Source organism: Watersipora subatra, chromosome 9 (assembly GCF_963576615.1).
Source record: "Watersipora subatra chromosome 9, tzWatSuba1.1, whole genome shotgun sequence".
NCBI lineage: Eukaryota > Metazoa > Bryozoa > Gymnolaemata > Cheilostomatida > Watersiporidae > Watersipora > Watersipora subatra.
The window spans coordinates 39,668,135-39,692,837 of NC_088716.1; the positions used below are offsets into that span (position 1 = coordinate 39,668,135).

General features: G+C 41.2%; 1 protein-coding gene across 1 annotated transcript; it reads left to right on the forward strand.

Moving 5' to 3' along the window:
• Nucleotides 1–13,874: 13,874 nt before the first annotated feature.
• Nucleotides 13,875–23,620, forward strand: LOC137403982 (protein-S-isoprenylcysteine O-methyltransferase-like). Its single transcript, XM_068090133.1, has 3 exons — nucleotides 13,875–13,912; nucleotides 18,505–19,197; nucleotides 22,847–23,620. Exons 2-3 carry the CDS (start codon nucleotides 18,539–18,541, stop codon nucleotides 23,103–23,105), a joined length of 918 nt encoding a protein of 305 aa, XP_067946234.1. The 5' UTR covers nucleotides 13,875–13,912; nucleotides 18,505–18,538; the 3' UTR covers nucleotides 23,106–23,620.
• Nucleotides 23,621–24,703: the final 1,083 nt, after the last annotated feature.

Here is a 24,703-nt window from a genome sequence, read left to right on the forward strand (position 1 = left end):
TTTACTCTATTTGTTTTGCGTAATTCACTACGTTCAGCAAAATATAAATTATTTCTTGCAACAGATAAATACTCAAAATAATATTTTAAAAACAAAAATGCCTATGCATTCATATATATAACTGAGTACAGAGTTTTTTTTTCTGCATATTTTGCAAAAATCGGATAGATAACACCATTGCGAAAATGAGTGTGAAACGGATTCGCCACTGGGAACACTGATTCTCAATCAATCATTCCATCACGCGAAACGTAGCATTTGACTTGATTCGTTATTATCTAATGTGATGGAGACGGCACGTCTCCCGCAATTGTGACAACCTGGAAACAAGTGCACATATAGAACGCGTTCTATGATCATCATTTCTAATATGTATCGCTAAAAAATTTCAACTATAACTTATTTCAATTGTTCTTTTATTACGTTAACAATACAAAGGCTAAAAGACTCACTGCTAAAACAACTACTCCTTTCTCGTCTACAAGTAAATTGGAAGAAAAATTCAAAAAGTTAATCTTTCATGCGTTGTTTCCTACATAATGTTGCCTTATGCAAATGGGAGTTATGTAGGCTTCAAAAATGTAGAATCAGAAGATGATGATCAGAATGACGCAGATGAAGTGGAGCTTTTTATTATGGTTGAAGGAAATTAGTGTAAGTTCAGTTGTGAGTTGAGAAAAATATAGTTTTTAGGAATATTTTAACTGAATCTGACAGCGTCTTTACTTAGCTGATGTTCATGTCTTGTACAATTAATACTTGATTTTAACAAAATAATTCAATCATAATGTATGGTTTGACGAATAATCATAGTTCAATCATCTGACTTGCACCATGACATAAAAACACCACATTTAACAGCTTACGTTACATAAATCTAAATCATGTTATACAAAGAACAGCATAATATTTATCCTTTGAATAGCCTGTTATATTAATTTTATCAAAACGATACCTCATATGAAACTACTAAGGATTGGGTATAATTTTCATGTGAATCTTGACCTGTGCATTTCTATTGCTGTTCAACCATCTGGTTTTATAAGATATTTTGAAAGTGGAGCTGCTCTGTCCTGCAATTCATATATTTATATTTATTCACAATATAACTATTATCTACATGTAGAGCAATTAAAAGTATAACAAACTGGTTGAAATTTTTGTGTGTCACACTATCATCATATTAATTTCAGAATGTCGCACAGTACAGTGTTAGGGTAATTTAAGACTGCATGGTGACTGTATGTTCATGCATTATTCTGCAGACTGTGTGACCGTGACTAATTGAACCAACATCTTGGCGCAAAATGTGCTTTTAAAAAATTGCAGTTTAGGTATGACTTACTGAAGGTACTTTTGGAGTTGATCCCATAGATTTTTTACAGATAATCTTTAAAAGCTCTCTTCGAAATTCAAACGTCTTTCCAGCATATACGTTTCTTGTGCGAAAGCCTTTAGCTTCTTTAGAGTAATATACTGTCATCTTCGGTTCCCCATCGCCATCTTTAATAAATAATTTATAATAATTAAAATTTAATGCCAGTTATCAATTGTGTTAATACAATTTCTGCATAAATTTGTCTTTAATGTTGTTCAAGCTGTAAAAGTGGTATCCCTGCTGAAGAGTAGTATAATCCATATATAATTTTATTGTAGATACAGCTTACCAGTCAAAACTTCTCTTCCCAGATTCGTGTTGTGATCTGTCACTGCTAGTTTGATCCTCGTAAATTATCCTGGGTGATCAAAGTCTATTCGCTTTGGTGCATAACTTAATATGAGGCTGTGGAGGTTTTCTAAAGCACCCGTGTGTTGACCATGGTTTAACAGACGCAATGCGTTTAGCAGTCTCGCTTGCCCTAACGTATCACAAAGGACTTTGTGCCCTGCACTTCCTGGAATTTCACCTTTCTTTTCATTTCTCTGTAAACATATCAAATTATTTGTTGTTATTTTTCAATATATTATAAATCTGCAAAGTTTCTGTTTATTCAAATGTCAACCAGCTGCAGAATATTTACCATTTGTACAATCTCTATTTAGTATTATGCAATAAATGACTACATCTTCTTATCTCACAAACCAAAGGCATTCTAAGTGATATATAAAATATTATATTACACATTTGCCTGTGCTTTGTTATTTCTGAATATACATTATTAGATTCAACATACAGCTTTCATGCCAGCATTGGGTGCAAATAATATGTTTTTTCATCACTCATGGATCAATTGGTTGATGAGAGCAGTAGATAAACTTGTCCTGTCCTGGAAAGCTCCTATGAATATTAGCGACATGTTATCTTATGCTAAGTACTATCTCAGCCAATAGCTCAGCATAGCCTTCATATTGAACCACAGAATACCACACATGGTTCTTTATTTCCTTTATTCAAGGGAGCAACTCTTTTTGATCTTTGCGCACACATGCTCTAGTCAGATTTTTGGCCAGATTCTTGGTCCAATGCCATACATCCTATCAAAAGATTACAGATAAATACCACTAAAGTTAATACGTTTGAATTGCTCCTAAACCATTACCTACAGTGTCACCACCACTACCACAAATACTATCATCATAACCACTATCTACCACCATCACCAACACGCACTAACACTACACATATTTAAATAGTTATACCTGATTGTAAGTATAGGCTAATCACTTCAAGCGATCTGTAAAGCCTATATTAGTAATGGTAGCATGAATATAAAAAAGTAATGCAATCCAAATTTTATGATTATACTAGTCATGTATTTTATGAACATTTCTGACAATCCAGACCGAACAGAAACTTTAAATTCTCTGGCTAACTTTTACCCAGTTAGCCAAGTTAATTCAAGTGAATCAGGTTAAAATCAAACGTATGAAACTCAGCCGGAGTCTCATTGTCACCCAGTCATATTAATCATTGCTTTGTATTCGTGTACAGTACTAAATATTTCTAATTATTATATTTATTAATTTATATTATAAAACTAATATATTGGTTTTTAATATTTATTTAAAATTATTTATAAATTACTTACAGTTGAGGTTTTCCTGTTCGATGATGCCCTCTTGCTGTATGGTACAACACTATTAGGGAATGGAACTTCTTCCTTTTTCACCCTTAATCTTGTGGTTGTCCCAAATTTTTCAGAATAAAGCTGGCTCTCACGGAAGTGCCTAATGCACACGACCGCACTAGCAGGTAGTCTGCGAAAAGTTAAATCGGCACGCTTTGCCTTAGCCACAATTTTGCTAAATTTGGCGACTGAGACACAGGCACTCTAAAAGAAGTTATGCCACAACTACTAGTGTCAGATTCGCAACTAGCAAAAAGACGTCTACGCATTGTAACTAACTGATCGTGGCTAAACAAAAAAATTCAAATGCGTTGGACGTTATCTCACTAAGGAATAAGTTACCGGAAATGGCTGAACTGCGAATCAGTGATGTCTCGAGGTGAATGCACTAAAATATATTTTCAACTTTGAACTTGCTAAACTAGTAGAAATATCTGATAAAATTTTGTTTTCTCGTTCGATTAGCATAGTAACATTCATTACCAATCATATAAAACATTGTTAAAATTGTGTATTTATTTTCACTTTAAGAGTTTCTGACAAATTTTCTGTTGCTGTTGAATATTTTAAGCCTTTACAGAAGTCTACAAGGGTATGAAGAACACTGACCTTCTGTTTGTTAGGATCTTTATTTGCTATAGTTTTATAAAGCATGTTTTATTCAAGATGACTTCCAAAACTAAGTTATTCTAGATATATATATTTCAGTGTCAGACTGCTCAGTTATAACGATAAAGTTTTAATAACAAAGTATTCGCTTTAGCAAGGTTTTGATCTCAGTACCTCCAGTTCTGGATGTGTTGAGCTTATTCATTAGAGTATATCATTCAACTCCGCATAGTGATCAACAATGGTAAATATATTAATTATATCAGGTAAATACGCATAACGATGTTGTGTCACATGTAATGATTACAAGCTGGCCTCACTTGGTGAGTGTCCGGTGTTGCACGGGCAATAAAAAAGATTAGAATTTCAATCTCATCAACCAGCAAGAAAAATTGATAGACAAGACAAAAAAACAACTCAACACCAGGAAAACAGATTGTGCAGAGGTGTCAAACAAAAGAGAAATATGTAGAATCTTCTTTCAACTCAAATCGGATTACCCAATCTTAGGTGGACACAATGTAAAAAATTTGACCAATTACCAATGTTCATTTATTCATTCATTTCATTCATGTATCAACACTTCTGTATATTTGCAAAGTGGCTGCAGCGTATTAGCAACCTCCTATGTGTTTAGATCTTTAGTGAATTCGGTTGTCTGGACTTTTTATCACTCATGCTCTTTTCCTTCCATTGCCAATTTTGTCATAACAGTGCTGACAATCGCTGTTCATGCTAAGTCTCTATTCATCCCATGCATTTGTTGATGTCGATTTCTAGAAAAGGCACTTTTTATACTTTGCATAGCGGTACAAGCTCAGAACTCACTAAATACTTTAATCTTCTTCGAACAACCTGCACACACTCTCACACTAGCAAGATTAGACAGCATCAGCAGATTTTAATGCACCAGCACTAGCCCTATATGATTGTGCACCAGTACTAGCCCTATATGATTGTGCACCAGTACTAGCCCTATATGATTGTGCACCAGTACTAGCCCTATACGATTGTGCACGAGTACTAGCCCTATCTGAGTGTGCACCATTACTAGCCCTATACGATTGTGCACCAGTACTAGCTCTATATGATTGTGCATCAGTACTAGCCCTATATGATTGTGCATCAGTACTAGCCCTATATGATTGTGCACCAGTACTAGCCCTATATGATTGTGCACCAGTACTAGCCCTATATGATTGTGCACCAGTACTAGCCCTATATGATTGTGCACCAGCCAGCTTCTTTACACGTCAGCAGTTGGTTTACTCATTTACTGGTTGCTCCAGTCAACCCAGCTGCCCCAGCAATCAGTTTGACCAATTTGTTGGTTACACAAGCACAGAACCATTGGTTGCACCTTAGTGTCATTGGTGGTTTCCTCCTGTGAGACACAGAAGAAATTATGCATCTCGGACAAGGAAAACTGGCAAAATTTCAGTTGCTGTCTCTTGGTTGACAAGTTAGCAAATAGCTCCTAATAATCAGTAGCACCGTCTTCACTTTGAAGTGAAAATGCATGAAAATTCGTTCCCCAGTAGTGTATGAGGCAGATTTAATTAAATAATAACGTACATCATAATTACATATTGGAAGACTTCATAGCTATGGAGATCATCTATTGAATCTTGAACGTGATGGCGACATTACAGAACTTGAATTACTAAAGACTAAAGAGTTGCCTCCCTCTCGTTATTAAAACGATTTTTTAGTTAGCGGTAATGATCGCAACAAGCTCTAACTTTAGGGGCGAGTAAAACTGGAGTGGCTCAGAACCTGGTCACTTGACGGATGTGTTGGATCCTGCGACCCACACGTAGAGGCGACCTGGGTCGGCTTACTCTACCGGTCTGCATTCACCTTCCACAGGGGCCGTGTAAGTATTGCTCGTAGACCAACACGCGGAGGCGACTAGGTCGACTTACACCACCGGCCAATCACAACTACCTACACCAGGAATTGCTCCCTGGGAGATATAATGCTCGTACGACAAGGTCGACCTGAGGTCGACGCGGGTCGACAGTGTATTTCTAACCCTACTCCCAAAGCACAGTCCGAAGGACTTAGGCTTGGAGTACGTAAGTGCTCAGTGTGTTTCTGTACTGTGCAAGGAAATAGAAGAGTGTGGGTTCAAATGCAAAGCATGTAATGAACGACTTCTAAGCCGATAGACACGGCCTTATATATAACAAAATATGTAAATGAGGTGGCTAGGGCCAACCTCCTCTAGGGGCGTGACTATATAAAATAACCAAGGGCACACAACTCTAATAATAATAATAACTAAAAGGAGATGGTACGGCAGTTTCCATCACATACGCCGCCCCTATAGACGGCTATCGGCTATATACAAAAAAAACACAAAAAAAGAAAAAAAAGAAAGAATACAAGAATATAGGAACACACCAACTAGCTACTACAAAACAGGCAAGAAAGAAAGAATATAATAATATGAGAAACCGCAATCACTAAACTTCAAGGGAAATACAGATAAATCATGTCGACCGAGTCATCTGGGATGTCGACATGCGGTTTGCTAGATCCTCCAGGCGACGAGCCGCCCGTCGGAGGTTGGAGGCCTCCTCTCGTAAAGCATCTACCGTGACCCGGGGTCGTACTTCCCCCAGCCGACTCTGGATGCTGCCGATTGTTGTTAACCTTCTAGGGGCTGGGACTGGTCGTTCCCGTTTAGGTGGACTGGACCACTTCTTTTTCGGGGGAGAAGGGAGAGGTGCCGGGGGTCCTCTTCGAGTAGGTGGCTTTTTAATCGGCCCGTAGGGTGTAGGCTTCTCAAAGGCCGGAGGATTGTTTAATTTCACCCCTTTTGCTCCAGGTCGGATAACTATCTCGGTCGACCTCGTATATATTAATCCCCTTTCCACCGTGCGCCTTCCTTACTTCGGCGTCCTTGATCCGAGCCTGATGTTTGGCAATCGTATCTCGAGATGTGGAATTTCTTCCACATTTGCAGAAAAAGCGGGTAAAGTGCTGGGCGATGTGGATTCTGCGCCGTCGCGGGGTAGAGAGTAGTTGTTGGCACAGTGGGCAGTTCGTACCTTTCTCTTGACAGAGTTTCGAGATCGCTTTAGCTGTCTCTGCCGCAATCCATTTGGTTGGTAGTGGAGTGGGTGGAACGCGATTATCCGAAGAATCTGTTTCTGAATCGTCTAGGGTTTCACCGGGCGCTGGGTGGAGCTCCAACGGTAGGATCTTCACTTCTGGCAACATGGGTAGAGCTCCGATGATCGGTGCCGACTTCTTTACAGTTTCTTTGGTGATCTCCATGTCGAGAAAAGGTATAGGTGTGTGTGCCTCAATGTGGTAACAAGTAGTGAGCGCGTTCTGTCTGGGATCCAAAATGGCCGCCTTCTGACCTTGAACCCCGAGGGCTTCTCCCGATTGGACGGTGCTGGTGTCGTAATCGGCCAAGTACGCGGGAGGCCTCCTGATTCGTTGAGGCCGTGGTACCTCTCTAACCCCGGTATCACTAGCCTGGGCTCCCATATTTTCTGTGGCCCTCTCTTCCTCGGGTAGCAACTCGTCGCCAGGGTCGGGGTCAACCCTCGAGGTAGGATTGTGCTCTCCTGGGGGAACCAAGGAGTCCCTCCTGGGAATCCGGAGTGTTTCTGACCTTCCTGGCGACTGAGGTATTCGCAACTCTGTTAGTTGGCTAGGCAGGGGTAACTCCGAAATAACTACTTCTGGATTGTCGTTTCCTCGTGCGATTTGCCTTCTGGGTCGGCCCCTCATGTTGGGACGGCGAGCAGGCTCGACTTCCACTGGGGCTCGTCCTTGTTGCACCGGACTGGGGCGACAGAGTCGTAATCTTCCCTCCGCTTGGATAGATCGTTGTCCATACTTCTCGATCTCATAAGTGTGGTTTTCGTGACTCTTCAACACGCGATAGGGCCCCAAGTACTTGGCCGCTAGCTTCGGGTTTTCCCCTCTTCTCCGCCGCTTGCTCAGCAACCACACGAGGTCACCCTCATTGAATAACGGAGGCTCTCTCGTGTCGGCTGACACGATTTCTTTTTGCCTATCTCTGAGGAGGGTATGGGCTTGTACCAACCGGTCGTGGACCGTCTGCACATACTCATGTATGCTTGTGAATGATTCTAGTCTATTCCCATACTGCAATTGGTCAGGAAGACGTAGTTCCCGACCCAACATCAGATAATTGGGAGTTTCTTTAGTTGCGGAGTGTGGTAACCCTCGCAGCGTCCTCATGACTTGTGGCAGTAGCTGGTCCCAATCTTCCTGCCCTCTACCCAGCAAGAGAGCTCGCAGGGAGTCACCCAATACGCGATTGTTTCTCTCGACCACCCCATTCCCTTCGGGGTGGTACGGGGTGGTCCGAGACTTTTCAACTCCCCACAAGTCGCATAGCTCCTGGAATAATGAGGATTCAAATTGGCTCCCCTGGTCGGTATGGATAATCTCGGGTAGCCCGAAGTAACTAAATACCCTTTCGTCTAGGATCTGGGCTACCGTTGGGGCTGTAGCGTCGGGGATGGCTAACGCATCTGACCACCTAGTGAAGTGATCAGTGAGCACCAACACCCAACTGTTTCCACGAGGGGTCGGAGGCAGGGGTCCCACCAAATCTACGGCTAGGCGTTGCCACGGCCTCCCGGCGTACAGCCGTTGTCTATTCCCGGAAGTCCGCCCCTTTCCTGTTTTGGCCCTCTGGCAAACCTCGCAAGAGAGGACTGCTCTCCGGATATCTCCGGCCATACCTGGCCAATACCAGTCTAACTGGACGCGTTTCAAGGTCTTCTCCACCCCGCAGTGTGTTTGCTCGTGGGCTTTCCACAGGATCTCCTGTCTCAAGGTTTTCGGGCAGACCACCACTACCTTTTCTCGCCCATTCTGGGTAAGATGGAGAGTCAGCACGCCCGACTCGTCGAGCTGGAGTTGGTGAAACATCCGGGCCAATCGTTGCAGCTCGGGGCTGCCCACTCGTAGCACGGCTTCTTCCACTCCTTTCCGGTCCCTGACGGCTTGATAAATGACCCCTAGGTCGGTAGTGGCCCTTTGTTGTAGTGCCCGCACTTCGTCCAGCGGGGTCTGTACTACTGTCAGTTGTTCGGGGACCTCTTTGACTGTACTTTCACTAGTTCCATCCAAGTTTTTGGTTTCGCCGGTCATCTTGACGACTGGTGACGGAAGATCCTGAGGTCTTTTGGGAGGGGAGTCCAACACTCTAGGTGTTCCTGCCCCGCCCGGTTGCTGCACCGGAACTGGTTTGGTTGGTGTGAGAATCGGGGGGCCATGCCCTAAAACCGGTCTGTTGCCAGGTAGTTGAGGCCATTCCTCCTCATTCAACTGGCAGGGGTTGGGACTGGATATTCCGGCGCCTCTTGGCGGCCGTACCGGAACTGGGTCCACTGGCACAGCAGTGGCCCGATTCGTTCCTGAGTTTATGAGGGAGTCGTATACTTGCGACCTCGTTGGCCCTTGGTCCCGCTTCTCAATAGCAGCACACTGCCGGCAGTCGACGCACTGTCGTCGACTCAATCCATCGGCGTTCCCGTGTTTATCGCCTTTTCGATGGATTATTCGGTACTTGTGCTCGGCCAGACTCTCCAGCCACCGGGCCACCTGGCAAGAGGGTTCCTTCCTCCGGTGTAACCAAACCAAGGAGGCATGGTCGGTTCGGATGGTGAACTCCCTGCCATATAGGTAGGGCCGGAAATGCCGGACAGCCTGCACCACTGCCAGTAGCTCCCTTCTGGTTACGCAGTAATTGCGTTCGGCGGAGGAGAGGGTCTTGCTATAGTAGGCTATGGGTCGCTCCGTGCCCTGCTGGACCTGGGATAACACAGCCCCAGTCCCTACATTACTAGCATCAGTATCTAGTATATAGGGCAAGGAGGGGTCGGGATATGCCAGTACTGGAGCGTGCGTCAGCGACCATTTGAGCCTAAGAAAAGCTTCCTGCTCCTCTTCTCCCCATTTCCAGGGGACCCCTTCGCCGGTCAACAAGGTGAGAGGTTTGGCGACCGAGGCATAGTCCGGCACATATCTGTGATAGTACCCAGTGGTACCCAAGTATGACCTTAGCTGCGTCACATCTTGGGGTGCTGCCCATCCACTTATAGCCTGAATCTTTTCAGGGTCGGTAGCCACCCCTGTGTTGCTGACTATGTGGCCCAGGTATTTGACTTGGGTCTGGAACAAGCTGCATTTGGAGGGCTTTAGTTTCAGCCCGGCCTGCCTCAGTCGCTCCAACACCTCGGCCAGCCTAGTGACATGACTGGAGAAGTCGGCTGACATGACGATGATGTCATCGAGGTACAGCAGCAGGGTTTTCCAGTGTAGCCCTTGGAGGACACGTTCCATCAGCCGCTGGAAGGTAGCTGGGGCGGAGGTCAGTCCAAAGGGGAGCACCTTCCACCTCCACAACCCACTGCGTGTGGCGAACGCCGACCGCTCCTGGGCCTCGGCGGAGAGGGGTACCTGCCAGTACCCGCTCATCATGTCCAAGGTACTGAAGAACCTACTGCCAGACAAGGCGTCCAAGCTCTCATCAATCCGGGGGAGGGGGTAGGCGTCCTGGCGAGTGACACTATTAAGTTTCCTGTAGTCTACACACAATCGCCACGCCCCGTCCTTCTTCCTTACCAAGACCACCGGGGAGCTCCAGGCCCCGTGAGCGGGCTCAATCATGCCTTGCTTTTCCAGGGCCGAAACCTGTCGTTCGATCTCGGCCTCCTTCTCGTGTCCTACACGGTATGGGTGTTGACGGATGGGTTGTGCCTCTGGAAGGAGGGGGATCTCGTGTTGTACCAGGGTGGTACGCCCCATGTCCTCGCTCCCTTGGCTGAATACATCCGCATAGCGGGTCAAGAGGTCTTTCATTCTTCGGTGCTCGGTAGGGGACGAGCAATGTGGTGCCGCCTGTTGGAGCAGGTCCAGCATGTGGGGTGGTACATTGGGGACAGAAGGGGGGGTTTCTTTGAAAACCTCGGCTTCTCCCTTCGCTGTCCAGGGGGCCCCTATTTCGTCCGGCCCGACCCCAGTGTATTGCCCCACGACCGTTCCTGCCGTCACGCTGACGGGATGATCGGTGGGGTTCATACAACGGATGGCCACTCTCCCCTTCTCACCGGGTTGGTGTAGGCTGGCGGCCACCATATATCCATCCTTCGTTCCCTCAATTAACCCGACTGGTTGATAGGAGGAGGACGTGAGACGTCCGGCAACCAGGACCTCGGTTCGAGGGGGAAGCGTTGTGGCTCGCATTATCTGCACGCTGCTTGTCAGAGGTCGACCCTCTCGGTCAGTGCATGTCAACTTCTGTCCATTTAACACCAACGTGGGTTGCTGGAAGTTCATCTCGCAGTGGTGGTCGACCAGGAAAGGCATGCCCAGGATGGCATCCTCCTTCAGGGCACACACCACGAGAGACACAGTAACCTGGACACTCCTGACTCTGACCGGGAGAGTGATGAGTCCGTGGAACTGCAGCCGGGTGCCATCTGCCATTCGCCCATAGTCCTCCCGGACCTCCAATTTGCTCTTGACGTCTTTGGGTAACCGCTCAAAGACATGTCGTCCCAACAAATTAGAGGTACACCCGGTGTCCACGAGGAACTGGACGGACTGACCTCCGATGCGACCTGGCAAGAAGTAGCTGCTATTATGCGGCTTCCATGCTTCGTCTCCGTGGGCCCGTCTGGCTTTGCTAGTCTTCTGGGGGGCCTTCTTGGGAGGCCGAGACGGCTTAGGCCAGACGTAGGCTTCGTCCTTGGCTTCTGAGAGTGGAAGACCTGCACACTCAGGTAAGGGTTGATATTGGTTATGCAAGGGGACTGGTGGCGAGCAGGGGGGGAGCCTGCGTCGCCTAGTCCGTCGTGGCTGTCGCCACTGTCCTTGCGAGGGTAGATTTGATCCACAGTCAGTACTTCCCCCTACTGCTGTGGATGGTAACCGTTTCCCGGCCTCGTAACCCGAGGCTGTTGTCCATGGGGGGCTTGGGGACACCGGCGTTGGATGTGCCCTGCCTGGCCGCAACCCCAACAATTTGGTCCCCTTTTGTCCACTCCTTGTTGCCCCAACAGCTTCCCTCCCTTTAGTCCATCTGCTAACCCCTTTATAGCCATCAGGACGTCGTTCAAGGTGGCTGATGGGGGTTCCGAGTGGACGGGGGCGACTGTAGCGGGGGTAACCTCTTCCTCCTCCACCGTCATTACTAGGGGTCGGGCACCAGATCGAGGAAGAGTGGGCTGGATTTGCAGGAACTCGTTCCCCGCCTGCACTGCTTCTTCCAAGCTCTGTGCCTTCATCGCTAACAGGTGGCGTTGGAGGGGCGTATTTCCCAGTGTTAGGGAAAATGCATCCATGGCCATACTGGAATGGTAGGATTCTGGGAGGTCAGCGTATGCTATTTTCACCAGACGCTCCATCTCTGTGGCATGCTCTTGGAGACTCGTCTTGGGTTCTCTTTTCAGGTGGAGTTTACTCCTAGCCTCTCTCGGGGAGAGCCCATACTTCATGCGTAAAGCCGAGAAGATGGAGGCAGGTGAGTCCCCTCGACTGCATCCTCTGGCTCCGTCCTTCAGAGTCTCCCGCAGGTGGAGGAGCGTGGCCTTCTCATTCCACTCATTTGCTTCCGCGACCTCTTCGAACTGGGAGATGAATAGCTCTACATCCTCACTCCCATCGAACTTCGGAGGCTTGAAGTTGGCCCCCCCTCGGGGTATCTGTAAGGCTCTAGTGATAGCCTCTGTCAGTTGACCAATCTGGTCGACCTGGTGCAACTCTGCCTCAGCCAGATCTCTGGTAGCGCTCCGTCGGCTGCTTGGCATGGTTACAAAGCTTATCTTCGAAGTTCGTGGTCTATCCCACTGCTGCCACCAGTGTGTTGGATCCTGCGACCCACACGTAGAGGCGACCTGGGTCGGCTTACTCTACCGGTCTGCATTCACCTTCCACAGGGGCCGTGTAAGTATTGCTCGTAGACCAACACGCGGAGGCGACTAGGTCGACTTACACCACCGGCCAATCACAACTACCTACACCAGGAATTGCTCCCTGGGAGATATAATGCTCGTACGACAAGGTCGACCTGAGGTCGACGCGGGTCGACAGTGTATTTCTAACCCTACTCCCAAAGCACAGTCCGAAGGACTTAGGCTTGGAGTACGTAAGTGCTCAGTGTGTTTCTGTACTGTGCAAGGAAATAGAAGAGTGTGGGTTCAAATGCAAAGCATGTAATGAACGACTTCTAAGCCGATAGACACGGCCTTATATATAACAAAATATGTAAATGAGGTGGCTAGGGCCAACCTCCTCTAGGGGCGTGACTATATAAAATAACCAAGGGCACACAACTCTAATAATAATAATAACTAAAAGGAGATGGTACGGCAGTTTCCATCACACGGAGAATTTTTTGTTTTTGTCACATGTCTTGCACATGCCCAGTTGCATTTAATCATGATTATAATTAGACACTGGCCACAATGCTATATTCTATCACAGCAATATTGCAATAACCCACTACTAATAACCCAATACTGTTAAGAAATATAAGATAAGATATTATGCAAAAATATGCATAAATAGTTGCAGAATCTTGCATAAGATTATTGTGCACAGAGAGGTAGTTGGAAAATGTATAGAAAAATAGAGAAATGTATAAAAAGTATAAATCTCGAAAAAATTGGTAAGATTTGGCATGAGGTATTAAATATTAGACAAAAACAGAAAATTCCCCCGTCACGTGACCAGGTTCTGAGCCACTCCAGTTATACTCGTCCATTAAATATTAGACAAAAACAGAAAATTCCCCCGTCACGTGACTAGGTTCTGAGCCACTCCAGTTATACTCGTCCTAACTTTAGTAAGCATCGATGCATAAAATTATACATTGATGTCGATATATCGGCCTGATCGTAAAAAATATCTAGACGGTCAAGCGTATTTATTAGGCGTACATGTACATTTACCAGAAAAGATCCACCGAATAGATTTCGACAGATGAGCTTTTCGACAAAAATGTTTGTGACGGATTATCTAAGTAGTCTCACAAATGCGTATGCTTGAATCGCTAATTCTTTTTCCTGTTTCATTAGATCGATGTACGAAAGCAATCAAAGGCCTGGAATGAAGCGCCCGCTGATTGTTCGAAATTGGGTTTGCCGGTTTCTTTACGTTAAAAGGAAAGGTTATTGATTGAAAATAATTTAAATAGAATCGCCGGAGACGGAGATGCTCTGAAAGCCGAAAAGGTTTGTTTTTAGGCGGAACAAATGCGATTCGTGTGAATTTTAACCAGATATATTATTGATCATTAGTTTTGCTACCTTAATTAATATTTGACGTTTTTCAATCGTTACAGTTAATATGTAGGATATTTTGCTAATCCATAGAGTACTTCGATGACTAACTACGCACTTGTATTATACATTGTCGATTTCTCAATACAAACTCCTACTACAAGGAGTTTGACCTGCTGAGTCGTTTTAAAAATGAAAGTTATTGGTATTTGGAATTTGTTTCCGAATTTGTGAAAAAGCCATAGATGTGAGTCACATTTGGTACCTACTCTGACAGACCTGACACATTTTAACAACTCCATAACACACGTTGATGTTATTGCACCCGATTTTAATAAACCCTTCTATACAGTTTTTTTTGTGGCAAAGTAGTATATAAGCTACGAAAATATGGATAAATAAAAAATTGGCCAACTGAATCGAATACTGGTTCACTAATAGAGGCTTCAAAGTATCTGTAAATGACTGTTACTCCCTGCCCATTCAGATAATATCAGGTGTTCCACGGGACTCTGTGTTGAAGCTTTTGATGTTTCTGTTGTATATTAATGATCGCCCATTGTGCATTAGCTGTGAAAATACCGGTGTAATATTGTTTGCAGCGGATGCAAACGTTTGTCGACCATTTACCTGTCAGTCTGATTTTGTTTGCCTTTGCCTGCGCTGGTGAAATATAGAGTCAATTTAATTAATCGTTGGTTGACGAGCTGGAAAAACTAGGAAAGCTTTTAGATGGACTCACCTTATTACAAATTATGATAAAATCTCATTGAAAATGCAGAAGAGACAGCGGCCCATACTGATCTCGGGAAAAGAGGATAAGGACATCTCTATCCTAAACAAGATTTTTTCCGGTAAACTAAAGTTGACTATAATAAGTTTTCAATCCTCAATAAATCTTACAACACAAGAAAGTTTAATATTAGGCACACTATTAATACGAACTCCATGAAACATTCATTTTTCAATCGAATCATTAAATTAGAACAATGATATAGGTACATCGTACATAAAAATGCTTAATGTCAACTAACTGTGTCTGTAATCTGTATATATGCATTATGGTTTTCTGAATAGAAAGCCTCTCAGAACCATTTCATATCCTCAGATCTAAATTTAGCGCAGGAATTATCCTTAAAAAATAGTAAAATAATGCATTCATTGCCGGCGAAATATGATCTGCGTACGGTTTCAGAATGTTAAGACCTTTAAAGAAAGCGGTTTAGGTGGTAATTTGTATAGTTGTTGAAGTTTTTATTAAATGGCTATTAAATTTGTTGGTCTAAAAGTTTAAAAGAACTAAAAAAGAACTTTAAGAATAGGTTACAGATCAGCTTAATCATATGGTTTGGTGACCGTTATTCTCAGCTGGTTATTCTCAGCTTAATCATATGGTTTGGTGACCGTTATTCTCAGCTGGTTATTCTCAGCTTAATCATATGGTTTGGTGACCGTTATTCTCAGCTGGTTATTCTCAGCTTAATCATATGGTTTGGTGACCGTTATTCTCAGCTGGTTATTCTCAGCTTAATCATATGGTTTGGTGACCGTTATTCTCAGCTGGTTATTCTCAGCTTAATCATATGGTTTGGTGACCGTTATTCTCAGCTGGTTATTCTCAGCTTAATCATATGGTTTGGTGACCGTTATTCTCAGCTGGTTATTCTCAGCTTAATCATATGGTTTGGTGACCGTTAGCATTGAACTTGCTAATGAAAACCTTCATTAAAACACCTAAAAAACCGCATTGATATTTGTGAAAACTACTTTGAAATGTTAAAGTAAACACATAATTATCATCCATATCTGAACTCATCGTAATGTCTGCATTTGTATATGCGAGTTTGTGATAAAAGCTGATAGGCCTACTGTGACCCTGTCTATCTTATGATTTACTTTTCTTACACTTAACTATTAGGTGTGTATGTTACACTATTCTACAGGCAAAGACATATTCTCATAGACATGGATATAATCTCATAGTCATGTCCTATCACTTTGAATTCTAGAATTCTTAACAACTATCAAGGTGTACCTTTTTTCTCACAAAAACTCAAAACATGGATCAAATATATATGTAAAAATTTGGCTGTTCTTGGTTAGAGTACCATATATAATACTTCACTATATTTTAGCAGGGCAGTTGACTGTAATACTGAAGCACATTTGTCGATGTAAAACATTTATATTTGTTTTGCTTCAAAATCTTCACCCATCGCAATGCTGGATGCTTTTAATATTGGTAAATTTGCTACATTTGATTTTCATATCGGATACATGTGATGATGTAAGCACTGTCAACCATTCTTCAGCATGTTTAATTGTTCATTGTTGTTGAATATTTTCTATCAGCATGTTGTCTCTCAGAGGCTCACCTTGATTGATTTCAGAAAACATCTGGGTAACGATATCTACACCTTTTCCATATTAAAACTATATTGATGGGCATTACTGTCAAGAATTAATGTTAAACTGCAAAGTCAGTGATTATTCATTCCAGCCATGATGGCCTCCATGTTCATTGATATTCATTTTAGAAAAATATTGCGAGTTATTTTGTCAATATTTATTCCAGCTTGCTCTTATCATATAAATTATTTACATTGTCACGCCAATTGCTTTAAACTTTTCATGGTATAATATTATTATTTGCACGGCTGCCATGTATGCTATCCAAAATCATCTCACTGCTCAACTTCATGTCAAAGGAAATATTTTACCTATGTTATATACATGACATACATATGAAGAGAACAGATGATAGATTTATTAAATACACAAAGGCATAGTGTTTGAACACGCGCCTTTTTCTTTCAACCCAAGTAGGTTGTCAACCACTTACAGGCTATAATAGTTAATCAAAGGTCCTCATACGAATTCTACTTCTCATTTACTCCTCAATATTCACTACTCATATTTATGACCATAAAAAATTCATTAATCGCAAAAAAAATTTATCCGGCCGATTAATCCTTGTTTGGGAACATTGTACAGTGGTTATTCATTTTATGATTAAGAGTACGAGTCGCAGTTATAGCCTGTGCTTCTATCAGGGTCGTGACTCTCTAGAACTGCACTACATCATCGCAGTGCAGTACGCAGTAGTTTTGGAGTGCATTAAAACTTTTTAATGCAAGCAGAAATTTTTCTGCTACTACCACTGTGTTCCTACTGCAAATTGTTTACTGCATTATACAACACATTTACTTTCATTACCACATTACTTAAAACCCAGCAATTCATGCATACTGTGAATGTGCATTTTTCAAAACTTGAAACTGCAGATGAACTGCAACTACGCTTTAATATGAAGTTGATACTGTGGATCAACTGACACTGCTGGCTTTTCAAACATCTGTACTTCATTGTACAAAACTGACAGATGCTCTGTTCACCATGCTCATGAACCTACTCTCTAGATCCCCTATCATTTTGGAATAGGGAGTCAGGCATTATCACAATTCCAGTGGATGAAATTAAGGCTTTTTGTATTGTATTATTAACTTTATATATTAAAGCTGCAGTAGATTTCTATTTTACCATATATATAATATGATAGTTGTGAGCAAGTTTGAGCAGTATTCACATCGTGTAATTGTGTCTGGTTTGCAACCAGTTAAACTGGATTCTGTGATGAGTTTTCACAAAAATTGTGCAGTGAATGTATATACGGTGTAATGCAAGGGTTCTGCCTGCATTTAGCACTGATGAAATGCACACTGGAAACACGCCCATTGCATCGAGCCCTACACATAGTGTAGTAGGCAATACCACCACTGCAAAGTGCTGCTTATTGCGCATTAGAAAATAAATGTACTGCATGTATGTTGCTTATTGCACAGTTGTAAAAGTATGTAATGCAATTATACTGCATAGTGCATGGCTGTGGTATGCTTACTACTATTACTGCAATGCCAATGCGACTACATACATGTAGATATCCAGGCAGAAGATTCCTACAACTGCAATGCATTTTACATTTTTGCATCAGTGATAACTTATCACTGAGTAGTTGGAGTTTTTGTAATGTTCACAACCCTGACTCTTATGAATCTATCATGTACCATGTTCAATAATTGTCTCAGGTTTTAAAAAAATACCATCATCATTTGCTTGATGTTAGTGCGTAATTGAGCTCATTCTTTACCCACTTCATTATAAATTATTTTGTTTAAAGTTCGTCTCTGAGGTAATTTACCAAAGTTTGATCTATAAAGTGGTGCTTGCGAAAACTATTATATGACTAGAACATCCATTGATTTATTAATTATTGACTGGAAATTGGCATACTTAGTACTTACGGAATGCGATTGTTTGTCGTTGTAACTTATTATATACATCTAAGTATAAATGTGAACGTCTTGCCTTCACTGCAAACGGTTTGCAGAAAAAATTGAATCGCATGTTTAAATTTGCAATTCAGCTTTTGGTTTAGTTTAAAATTGGTTTAATTTGTTGACAACATATTTTATGTTAGTTTGGTTGGTCTGTAGAATCTTGAGTGTCCGAGAAATGTCCAATTATTTGCTTTTCTTTATCTGTAGAGGCCTGTCATCCGAGTAGAAGTGGATATTGAAGATGGTTTCCAAGCAAACGCCCTCATTTGAATATTTACCTAATTGGTCTCTCAGCGCTCGTTGTTATGTACTTGGGACTTTGCCATACATCATTCGAATCTCTTCTGCATTTCTAAATTATTTTAGTTTGTTAAAGGAGCAACTGCTCGTCACTCCTTTTAGCGTCGTATTGCTACAATTTCTCCTTTTAGTGTTCGTTAAAGCCTCAGTTCGAGCGAACAAATTTGATTTGTCATGGCGGGCATTACTGCTGGGTTCCGTTTTAAATCTTGGTCTCAGTCTATCAACATTCTCTACGCAGTTTCAAACTTTGGGAATATATCTGATCACATTGTCCTTCTTTCATTGGTCAGAATACATGACGCAAGCCATATTCAATCCTGACACAACAGGGGTAGATAACTACATGCTCTACCATAGTCACGCCTATGTTATAGCATTTTTCACATCTCTAATTGAGTTTACCGGTGAGATGTACCTCTGGCCAACAATGAAAGAAGCGAATATTTTTACGAACATCGGTATAGCGCTGGTCATCTTCGCTGAGTGCCTCAGGAAGTCAGCCATGTGGACAGCAAAGAGCAACTTCAACCATTATGTGCAGTATAGGAAGAAGGAAGACCACCAGCTTGTGTGTCACGGTGTCTACGGTCTTTTCAGGTGAGTCTTCTCACAAAAATCGAAGGAATTATAAAAAATACTGATTTGTTTTGTCTCTTATCTCGGGTTGGTTGATTACTTTCGACCAAAGTTTAGATCAATTTCGTTGAACTTCTACATTTATTCTTGTCAAAATTTGTTTCATTTTTTGAAACTGTCAAGTGTTGAATCAGATGTTCCATTTCATATACTATAACTCTGGTAATAGCCAAAACACCTCGGATATCTACATAATAAATACTATCGCTAATTATAGGCAACAAATATAAAACGACTACATTGATCCACGTTCAAACGAGCCGATTTACTTATCGAGATTTTGTAGCCGATCTTTAAACGATTTTATGGGAACTATCGCCTCAAATTTTTCCGTTCGCACCAGGATGAGTTTGGAATGTGAGTGGGCGATTTTGCCGTTCTCTAGTCACAGGGTCAGATAACTCTAGCTGATATACTTTTTGGAAGTCAAGATTTACATTTTGTTGACTGTTTCCTACAGAGTTTTTTGTAGACATTTTTTAGCAAGTTTCCCAATTATTTGGCACTGTCCAGTTCATCACTAATAATGGATAACTATAGAGCGAACGATCTTTTGCTAACATATCATAAAACCTTTATCTGAACGCCGTGGCGCTCTATTTTTCAACTCTTCTCTTAGAGTGATGTTTTATTAAAGATGGCGTTCATATAACGAGTGGCGTTATTTCTTTTCTAATACCTCGTCAGAATTTTGAGAAGACAAATATAACCCATTCACGGGTGAATCAAATGTCACCTTTATTTTGCACTCTCCTTAGAACCGAGCAACATTAAGCCTTTGGACAGAAGAAATTTGCTAACTTGCTTCCAACTTGTTGCAGATTTCTTCTAAATAATTATACACGGGGAAGCTAATACATGTCTCTACCAGTTGATATTTATTGCTTGCAATTTGCCTACGATGATATTATAGCCTGCATTGCAGTTTTTTGGAGCTTTCAAGTTGGTTATTTTATGCTAAATTTGAAGGCTTATTTTATTTTATAATTATATATTTAACATTGTTGCATAAAAGCTCATTGCACTCATTGATATGCTTGCTACAGTTTGCAGCCAAAACTGTATTTTTATATGCAATATAAGAGGAGTTACGATCGTCGATACATTGTAAGCCAAATTCATATTACCACAATGATGCTATCAAATAATATGCTATAAATCTGCTAAGTTATATAATGATAATCTATCAAATGTTTATTCAAGAAAAATGACATAAATAAACCATATTATCATTCAGAAGCCAAAATTAACATTTAAAACCAAAATTAATATTTTTGAAATAAAAAATATTCACACCATTTGCTCAGCCGGTTGCATTCTGATTGATGTTTTTGTTTGGAACCGCTCCATATTTTTCTGGCTGTTCAAAACCTTCCACTGTGTTTTCTGACCTCAACTACTCTTCTGCAGAGCTGAGCTAGTCGATATTAGTGTCAAAACAAATCTTTAGCAGAGCAAAGATTTTACCCGCTGCACTTTAGAATACATACATATATATACGTACGTACATACATATGTACGTACATATATAAACGTACGTACATACATATATACATACATACATACATTTCTGAAGCGAATAAAGAGAAACAACATGGAGTCAAAATAGTTACAAAAAGTTAGAATCAACATATGTAGTTGCACAGATACCATCATAAATGCGAAACCTTTTTTCACATATGTCGAAGTATCACGACCACGTTAAAAAAGAGTCATTATTAGTACGATTTTATGGACACTTCTACTAATCAATTGATATTATTGGTTCATAAAGATCAAAGAATGGCAAAGTGGCGGTCAAATAGAGGTTGCATCGATAAAAATTAATGTTTTCGCCGTTTTTGTTCATACATGGTCAGTTTTCCAACTTCGAAGCTTTTCGGTTTTTCGTTTAAATTATGAAAGCAGCACCATAGAAATAATTAGTAACTCTTAAGTATTATCAGGCTAATAGTAGTTCCCTGATTAACTTGGTCTTGACACTTCAACGTATGTGAAAAACGGTTTACATTTACGATTGGGTATGAACAACTAGTTTTAGGCTAACAGTTGTGCTTAGCACCCATGGAGCTAAACGTTTATCATTATTTGTGTGACGCGTATAAGTTTTGCTCTGCTAAAAATGGTTTGGACACTAATATCTACTAGTTCAGCAGTGTAGAAGAAAATTTTGGTTCAGAAAACATTGTGGAAGGTATTGAACAATCAGAAGATGTTTGTTCCATTGAAAGCAACAATCAGAACACAATTGGCGAGCAAACGATGCAAATATTTTTGTTTTAAAATTGTTAATCTTTGTTTCTGTATGTATTATAACTATGGTTCGTCAATGTCACATGTTCTTGAATATATTAGTAACATTTGATAGATTGTTGTTGTATAACTTATAAATTTGCAGATTTATAGCATATTATTTGATAACATCATTTGCCTGCAAAATGCAAACTGTGGTAGTAAACATATCAATGAGTGCAATGAGCTTTTATGCAACAAATATAGTTAAATATAGTTATAAAATGAAAATATACCCTTAAATTTAAAACAAATTAAATAATTAAAAGCTTCAACCAATTGCAAAGCAAGGCCCAGGCTATAATATTATCACAGGTTCATTGAAATCAATAGATATCAACTGGTAGAGATAATTCTCGGCTTCCCAATGCATATCTATTTAGGGATCTTTGACAAGTTAGAGGTAAGTTAGCAGATTTATTGCAGCCATAAGGGCTAATGTCGCTCCTCCCGAAGAAGAGTGTAAAGTATAGGCAACATTCGTTTCACCCGTAAAAGGGCTAGATTTATCTTTCCAAAATTCTGACAAGCCATTTGAAAAGTACAACGTCAGCTTCTATTCGAATGCCACTTCCATTTGACCGCCACTATAATGGGAGGGATTGAAAAATAAAGCGTCATGGCGTTCAAATAGAGGTCTTATGGTATTTCTCTTTCAGGTGAACTAGGGATTAGGTGTAAGCTTTCATGTTCGATGTTTTAGTGAACACTCAGTTGTTACAACACAAACATAATTTTTAACAATGGAGCATATAAGTTGTCGTTACTTTTATACCCTCAAAAGAGTCTGACACAAAATTATTCAGAGTAAAATTTTACATCAGTTGATGCGATAAAAGCTTCCAAATGGCTGCAAAATGAAACCGAGCACCTGTTTTGTCCCTCTCAGTGTTGCCGTGATTAACAACTTGAGCATCCACCAAGTCGAAAAAGACTTATAATGTACTATTACTACTCAGTATTACTGCTAACAGTTCTGTTGTTATTTGAAATAAACATTGTCACTAGTGTTTTTAATAAATACAGAATCATCAGATGTCCATAGAGCTACCATAAGGGGAACATCAATAGCTGTAATGTGACTGATGCTCGTGGTCATTGTAAAGAATAAATTGAGTTCAAATTTTAACGATTTCGGTGAAAGAAACTCAACTCATGCTGGGCTGTAAACATGCTTTCATTTCGGTGAAGGTGGCTAGAAGATCATTCTTTTTCGGCTCTGCAGTTTGTTTGCGTATGGCACCTTTGTTGCGCACATTTTCAAAGAAATTATTTTTGGCATCGATTTCCTGTAGCCTTCGTTTCTATCTTGTTGTAGGCATCCCGCATATGTCGGCTTCTTCTGGTGGTCTGTTGGAACCCAGTTTATTATGCTCAATCCCGTCTGCCTCGTCGCCTACACCCTCGCTTCATGGAAGTTCTTCTCTGATCGGATATTCGAGGAGGAGAGAACTCTCATAAACTTTTTTGGCAATAAATACATTGAGTATCAAGCGAAAGTTGGTACAGGGTTGCCCTACATCAAAGGGTACATAAATCCTAAAATATCCAAACCTGTCACACAAGCAAACAATTAGAAGTTTACCACAATTTAGTAGTTAAATGAAATTTAGCAGTTTGGTCTGTAGATATCAACATTTGATATGCAATACAAAAAGGTTTTTAATACTGTAACATACTTCTAGTTTAGAAGCTTGCCAACTCTTAAAAGGCAACATTCCTCATCATTGCACAAGCCTCATCGCATTTCTATTCATTGCTAAGCTAGCCTTGTATCCATGATGTAAATTAGGGTGGTTGAGTGTATCGGTCACCTCCCCGATATGACCACTTGTTTTTATTAATTGTATTGCTTTGCCATTCTACAAGTACAATCATGTTTCTTATCTTTACATAGCAGTTTATGCTTTACTCTGTTTTACTTTGTGATTATTTTTTGTTAGCTTGTTTTTGTGAATTTTGGAATTAATATAACTAGACTATATAACAGTTCTTTAGTTTGAGTGGCTTTTAGTTTCTCTATAGTTATCTTCTCTTACACTTTTTGCTAACCTGCATTTGGTCATGCTCTCTATAATAGATGACATGCACCCAAATGTAGTGGGAGTTCTTTAGAAATTGTCTCGCCGGCTGAGTCAAAGCTGCCAACATGCCTACACCGATCTGAAACTAACCCTACCGATTGACCTCATTTTAGCTGTTTTCTGTCCTCATGCTGCACGATGTATTGTTACATTTCGACTCACAACTGAATCGGCCATTAATGAAAAAATAAAATGAATTTTGTTTTCGCTAAATATCCGTTATCCAATCAAGCATTAGCTATGGTTGCTTGTGGTCAAGGTACTTGTACATCGGGCATAGAAAAAGCCATTCAGCTGGAAGGTTTCGAAGTTTGTCGGCTAGGCAGCTTCTCCCATCTGAAGCTTATGAGATGAGTGGACGCGTTTCGTTCCTTCAAGGTATGATAAGAATATGGCCCTGGATTGATGGCTATTATATCTGACTACACAGTTGGACTCCATTGTAGTAATGTATGGCTTTTCAACTAGAATTGCCTCGATTATTGTACCGGTACAACGTATGTACAAACATGTGTATTAATGTATGCCTACGTATATAAACAAAGACACCTATACATATATTTGTACAGACTTACATATGTATGTACATAAGTTCGTGCATATTTGTGTACAGATGCATGTGGACTTACATACAAACATATAGATACATTTGAACATACGTATATAAATATGTATCAGTATGTCCTTATATAAAGACTTGCACTTGTATGTTCATACGTACTTAAATCAGTAGCAAGCAGTAACTGTTGCTGCAATCATAAGATGGTAATATATGTTATTCTTTCTATAATCAACTATTTTATTTGGCAAGTACGAGCATTTACTTGGAGTGTTGGTCTAGCATGCTAAGAGTCGTTAGTTTGATTCCTGTTGAGAACATTGTTTTTCCTAACCTCAATGCATGGCAACAGACGTGGACCTTACTATAGTAAAGGGGCTAACAGTCCTGTCCAATGTGAGAGATCATCATGTGTAACCAGTATGTTTATAAGTATTCCATGATGCTCCAAGGTGATTATGTGGTGCAGTTAGTAGCATGCTGGGCTGCGAAGCCGGATATCCGAGTTCAATTTCTGTGTAATACATATAAA

What these genes read in the sequence shown, in the direction of transcription:
- LOC137403982 (XM_068090133.1), top strand. Translation starts at nt 18,539, where the DNA reads ATGGTTTCCAAGCAAACGCCCTCATTTGAATATTTACCTAATTGGTCT. An exon ending in GGTGTCTACGGTCTTTTCAG is followed by an intron (nt 19,198 to 22,846) that starts GTGAGTCTTCTC and finishes ATCTTGTTGTAG; the next exon opens with GCATCCCGCATATGTCGGCT.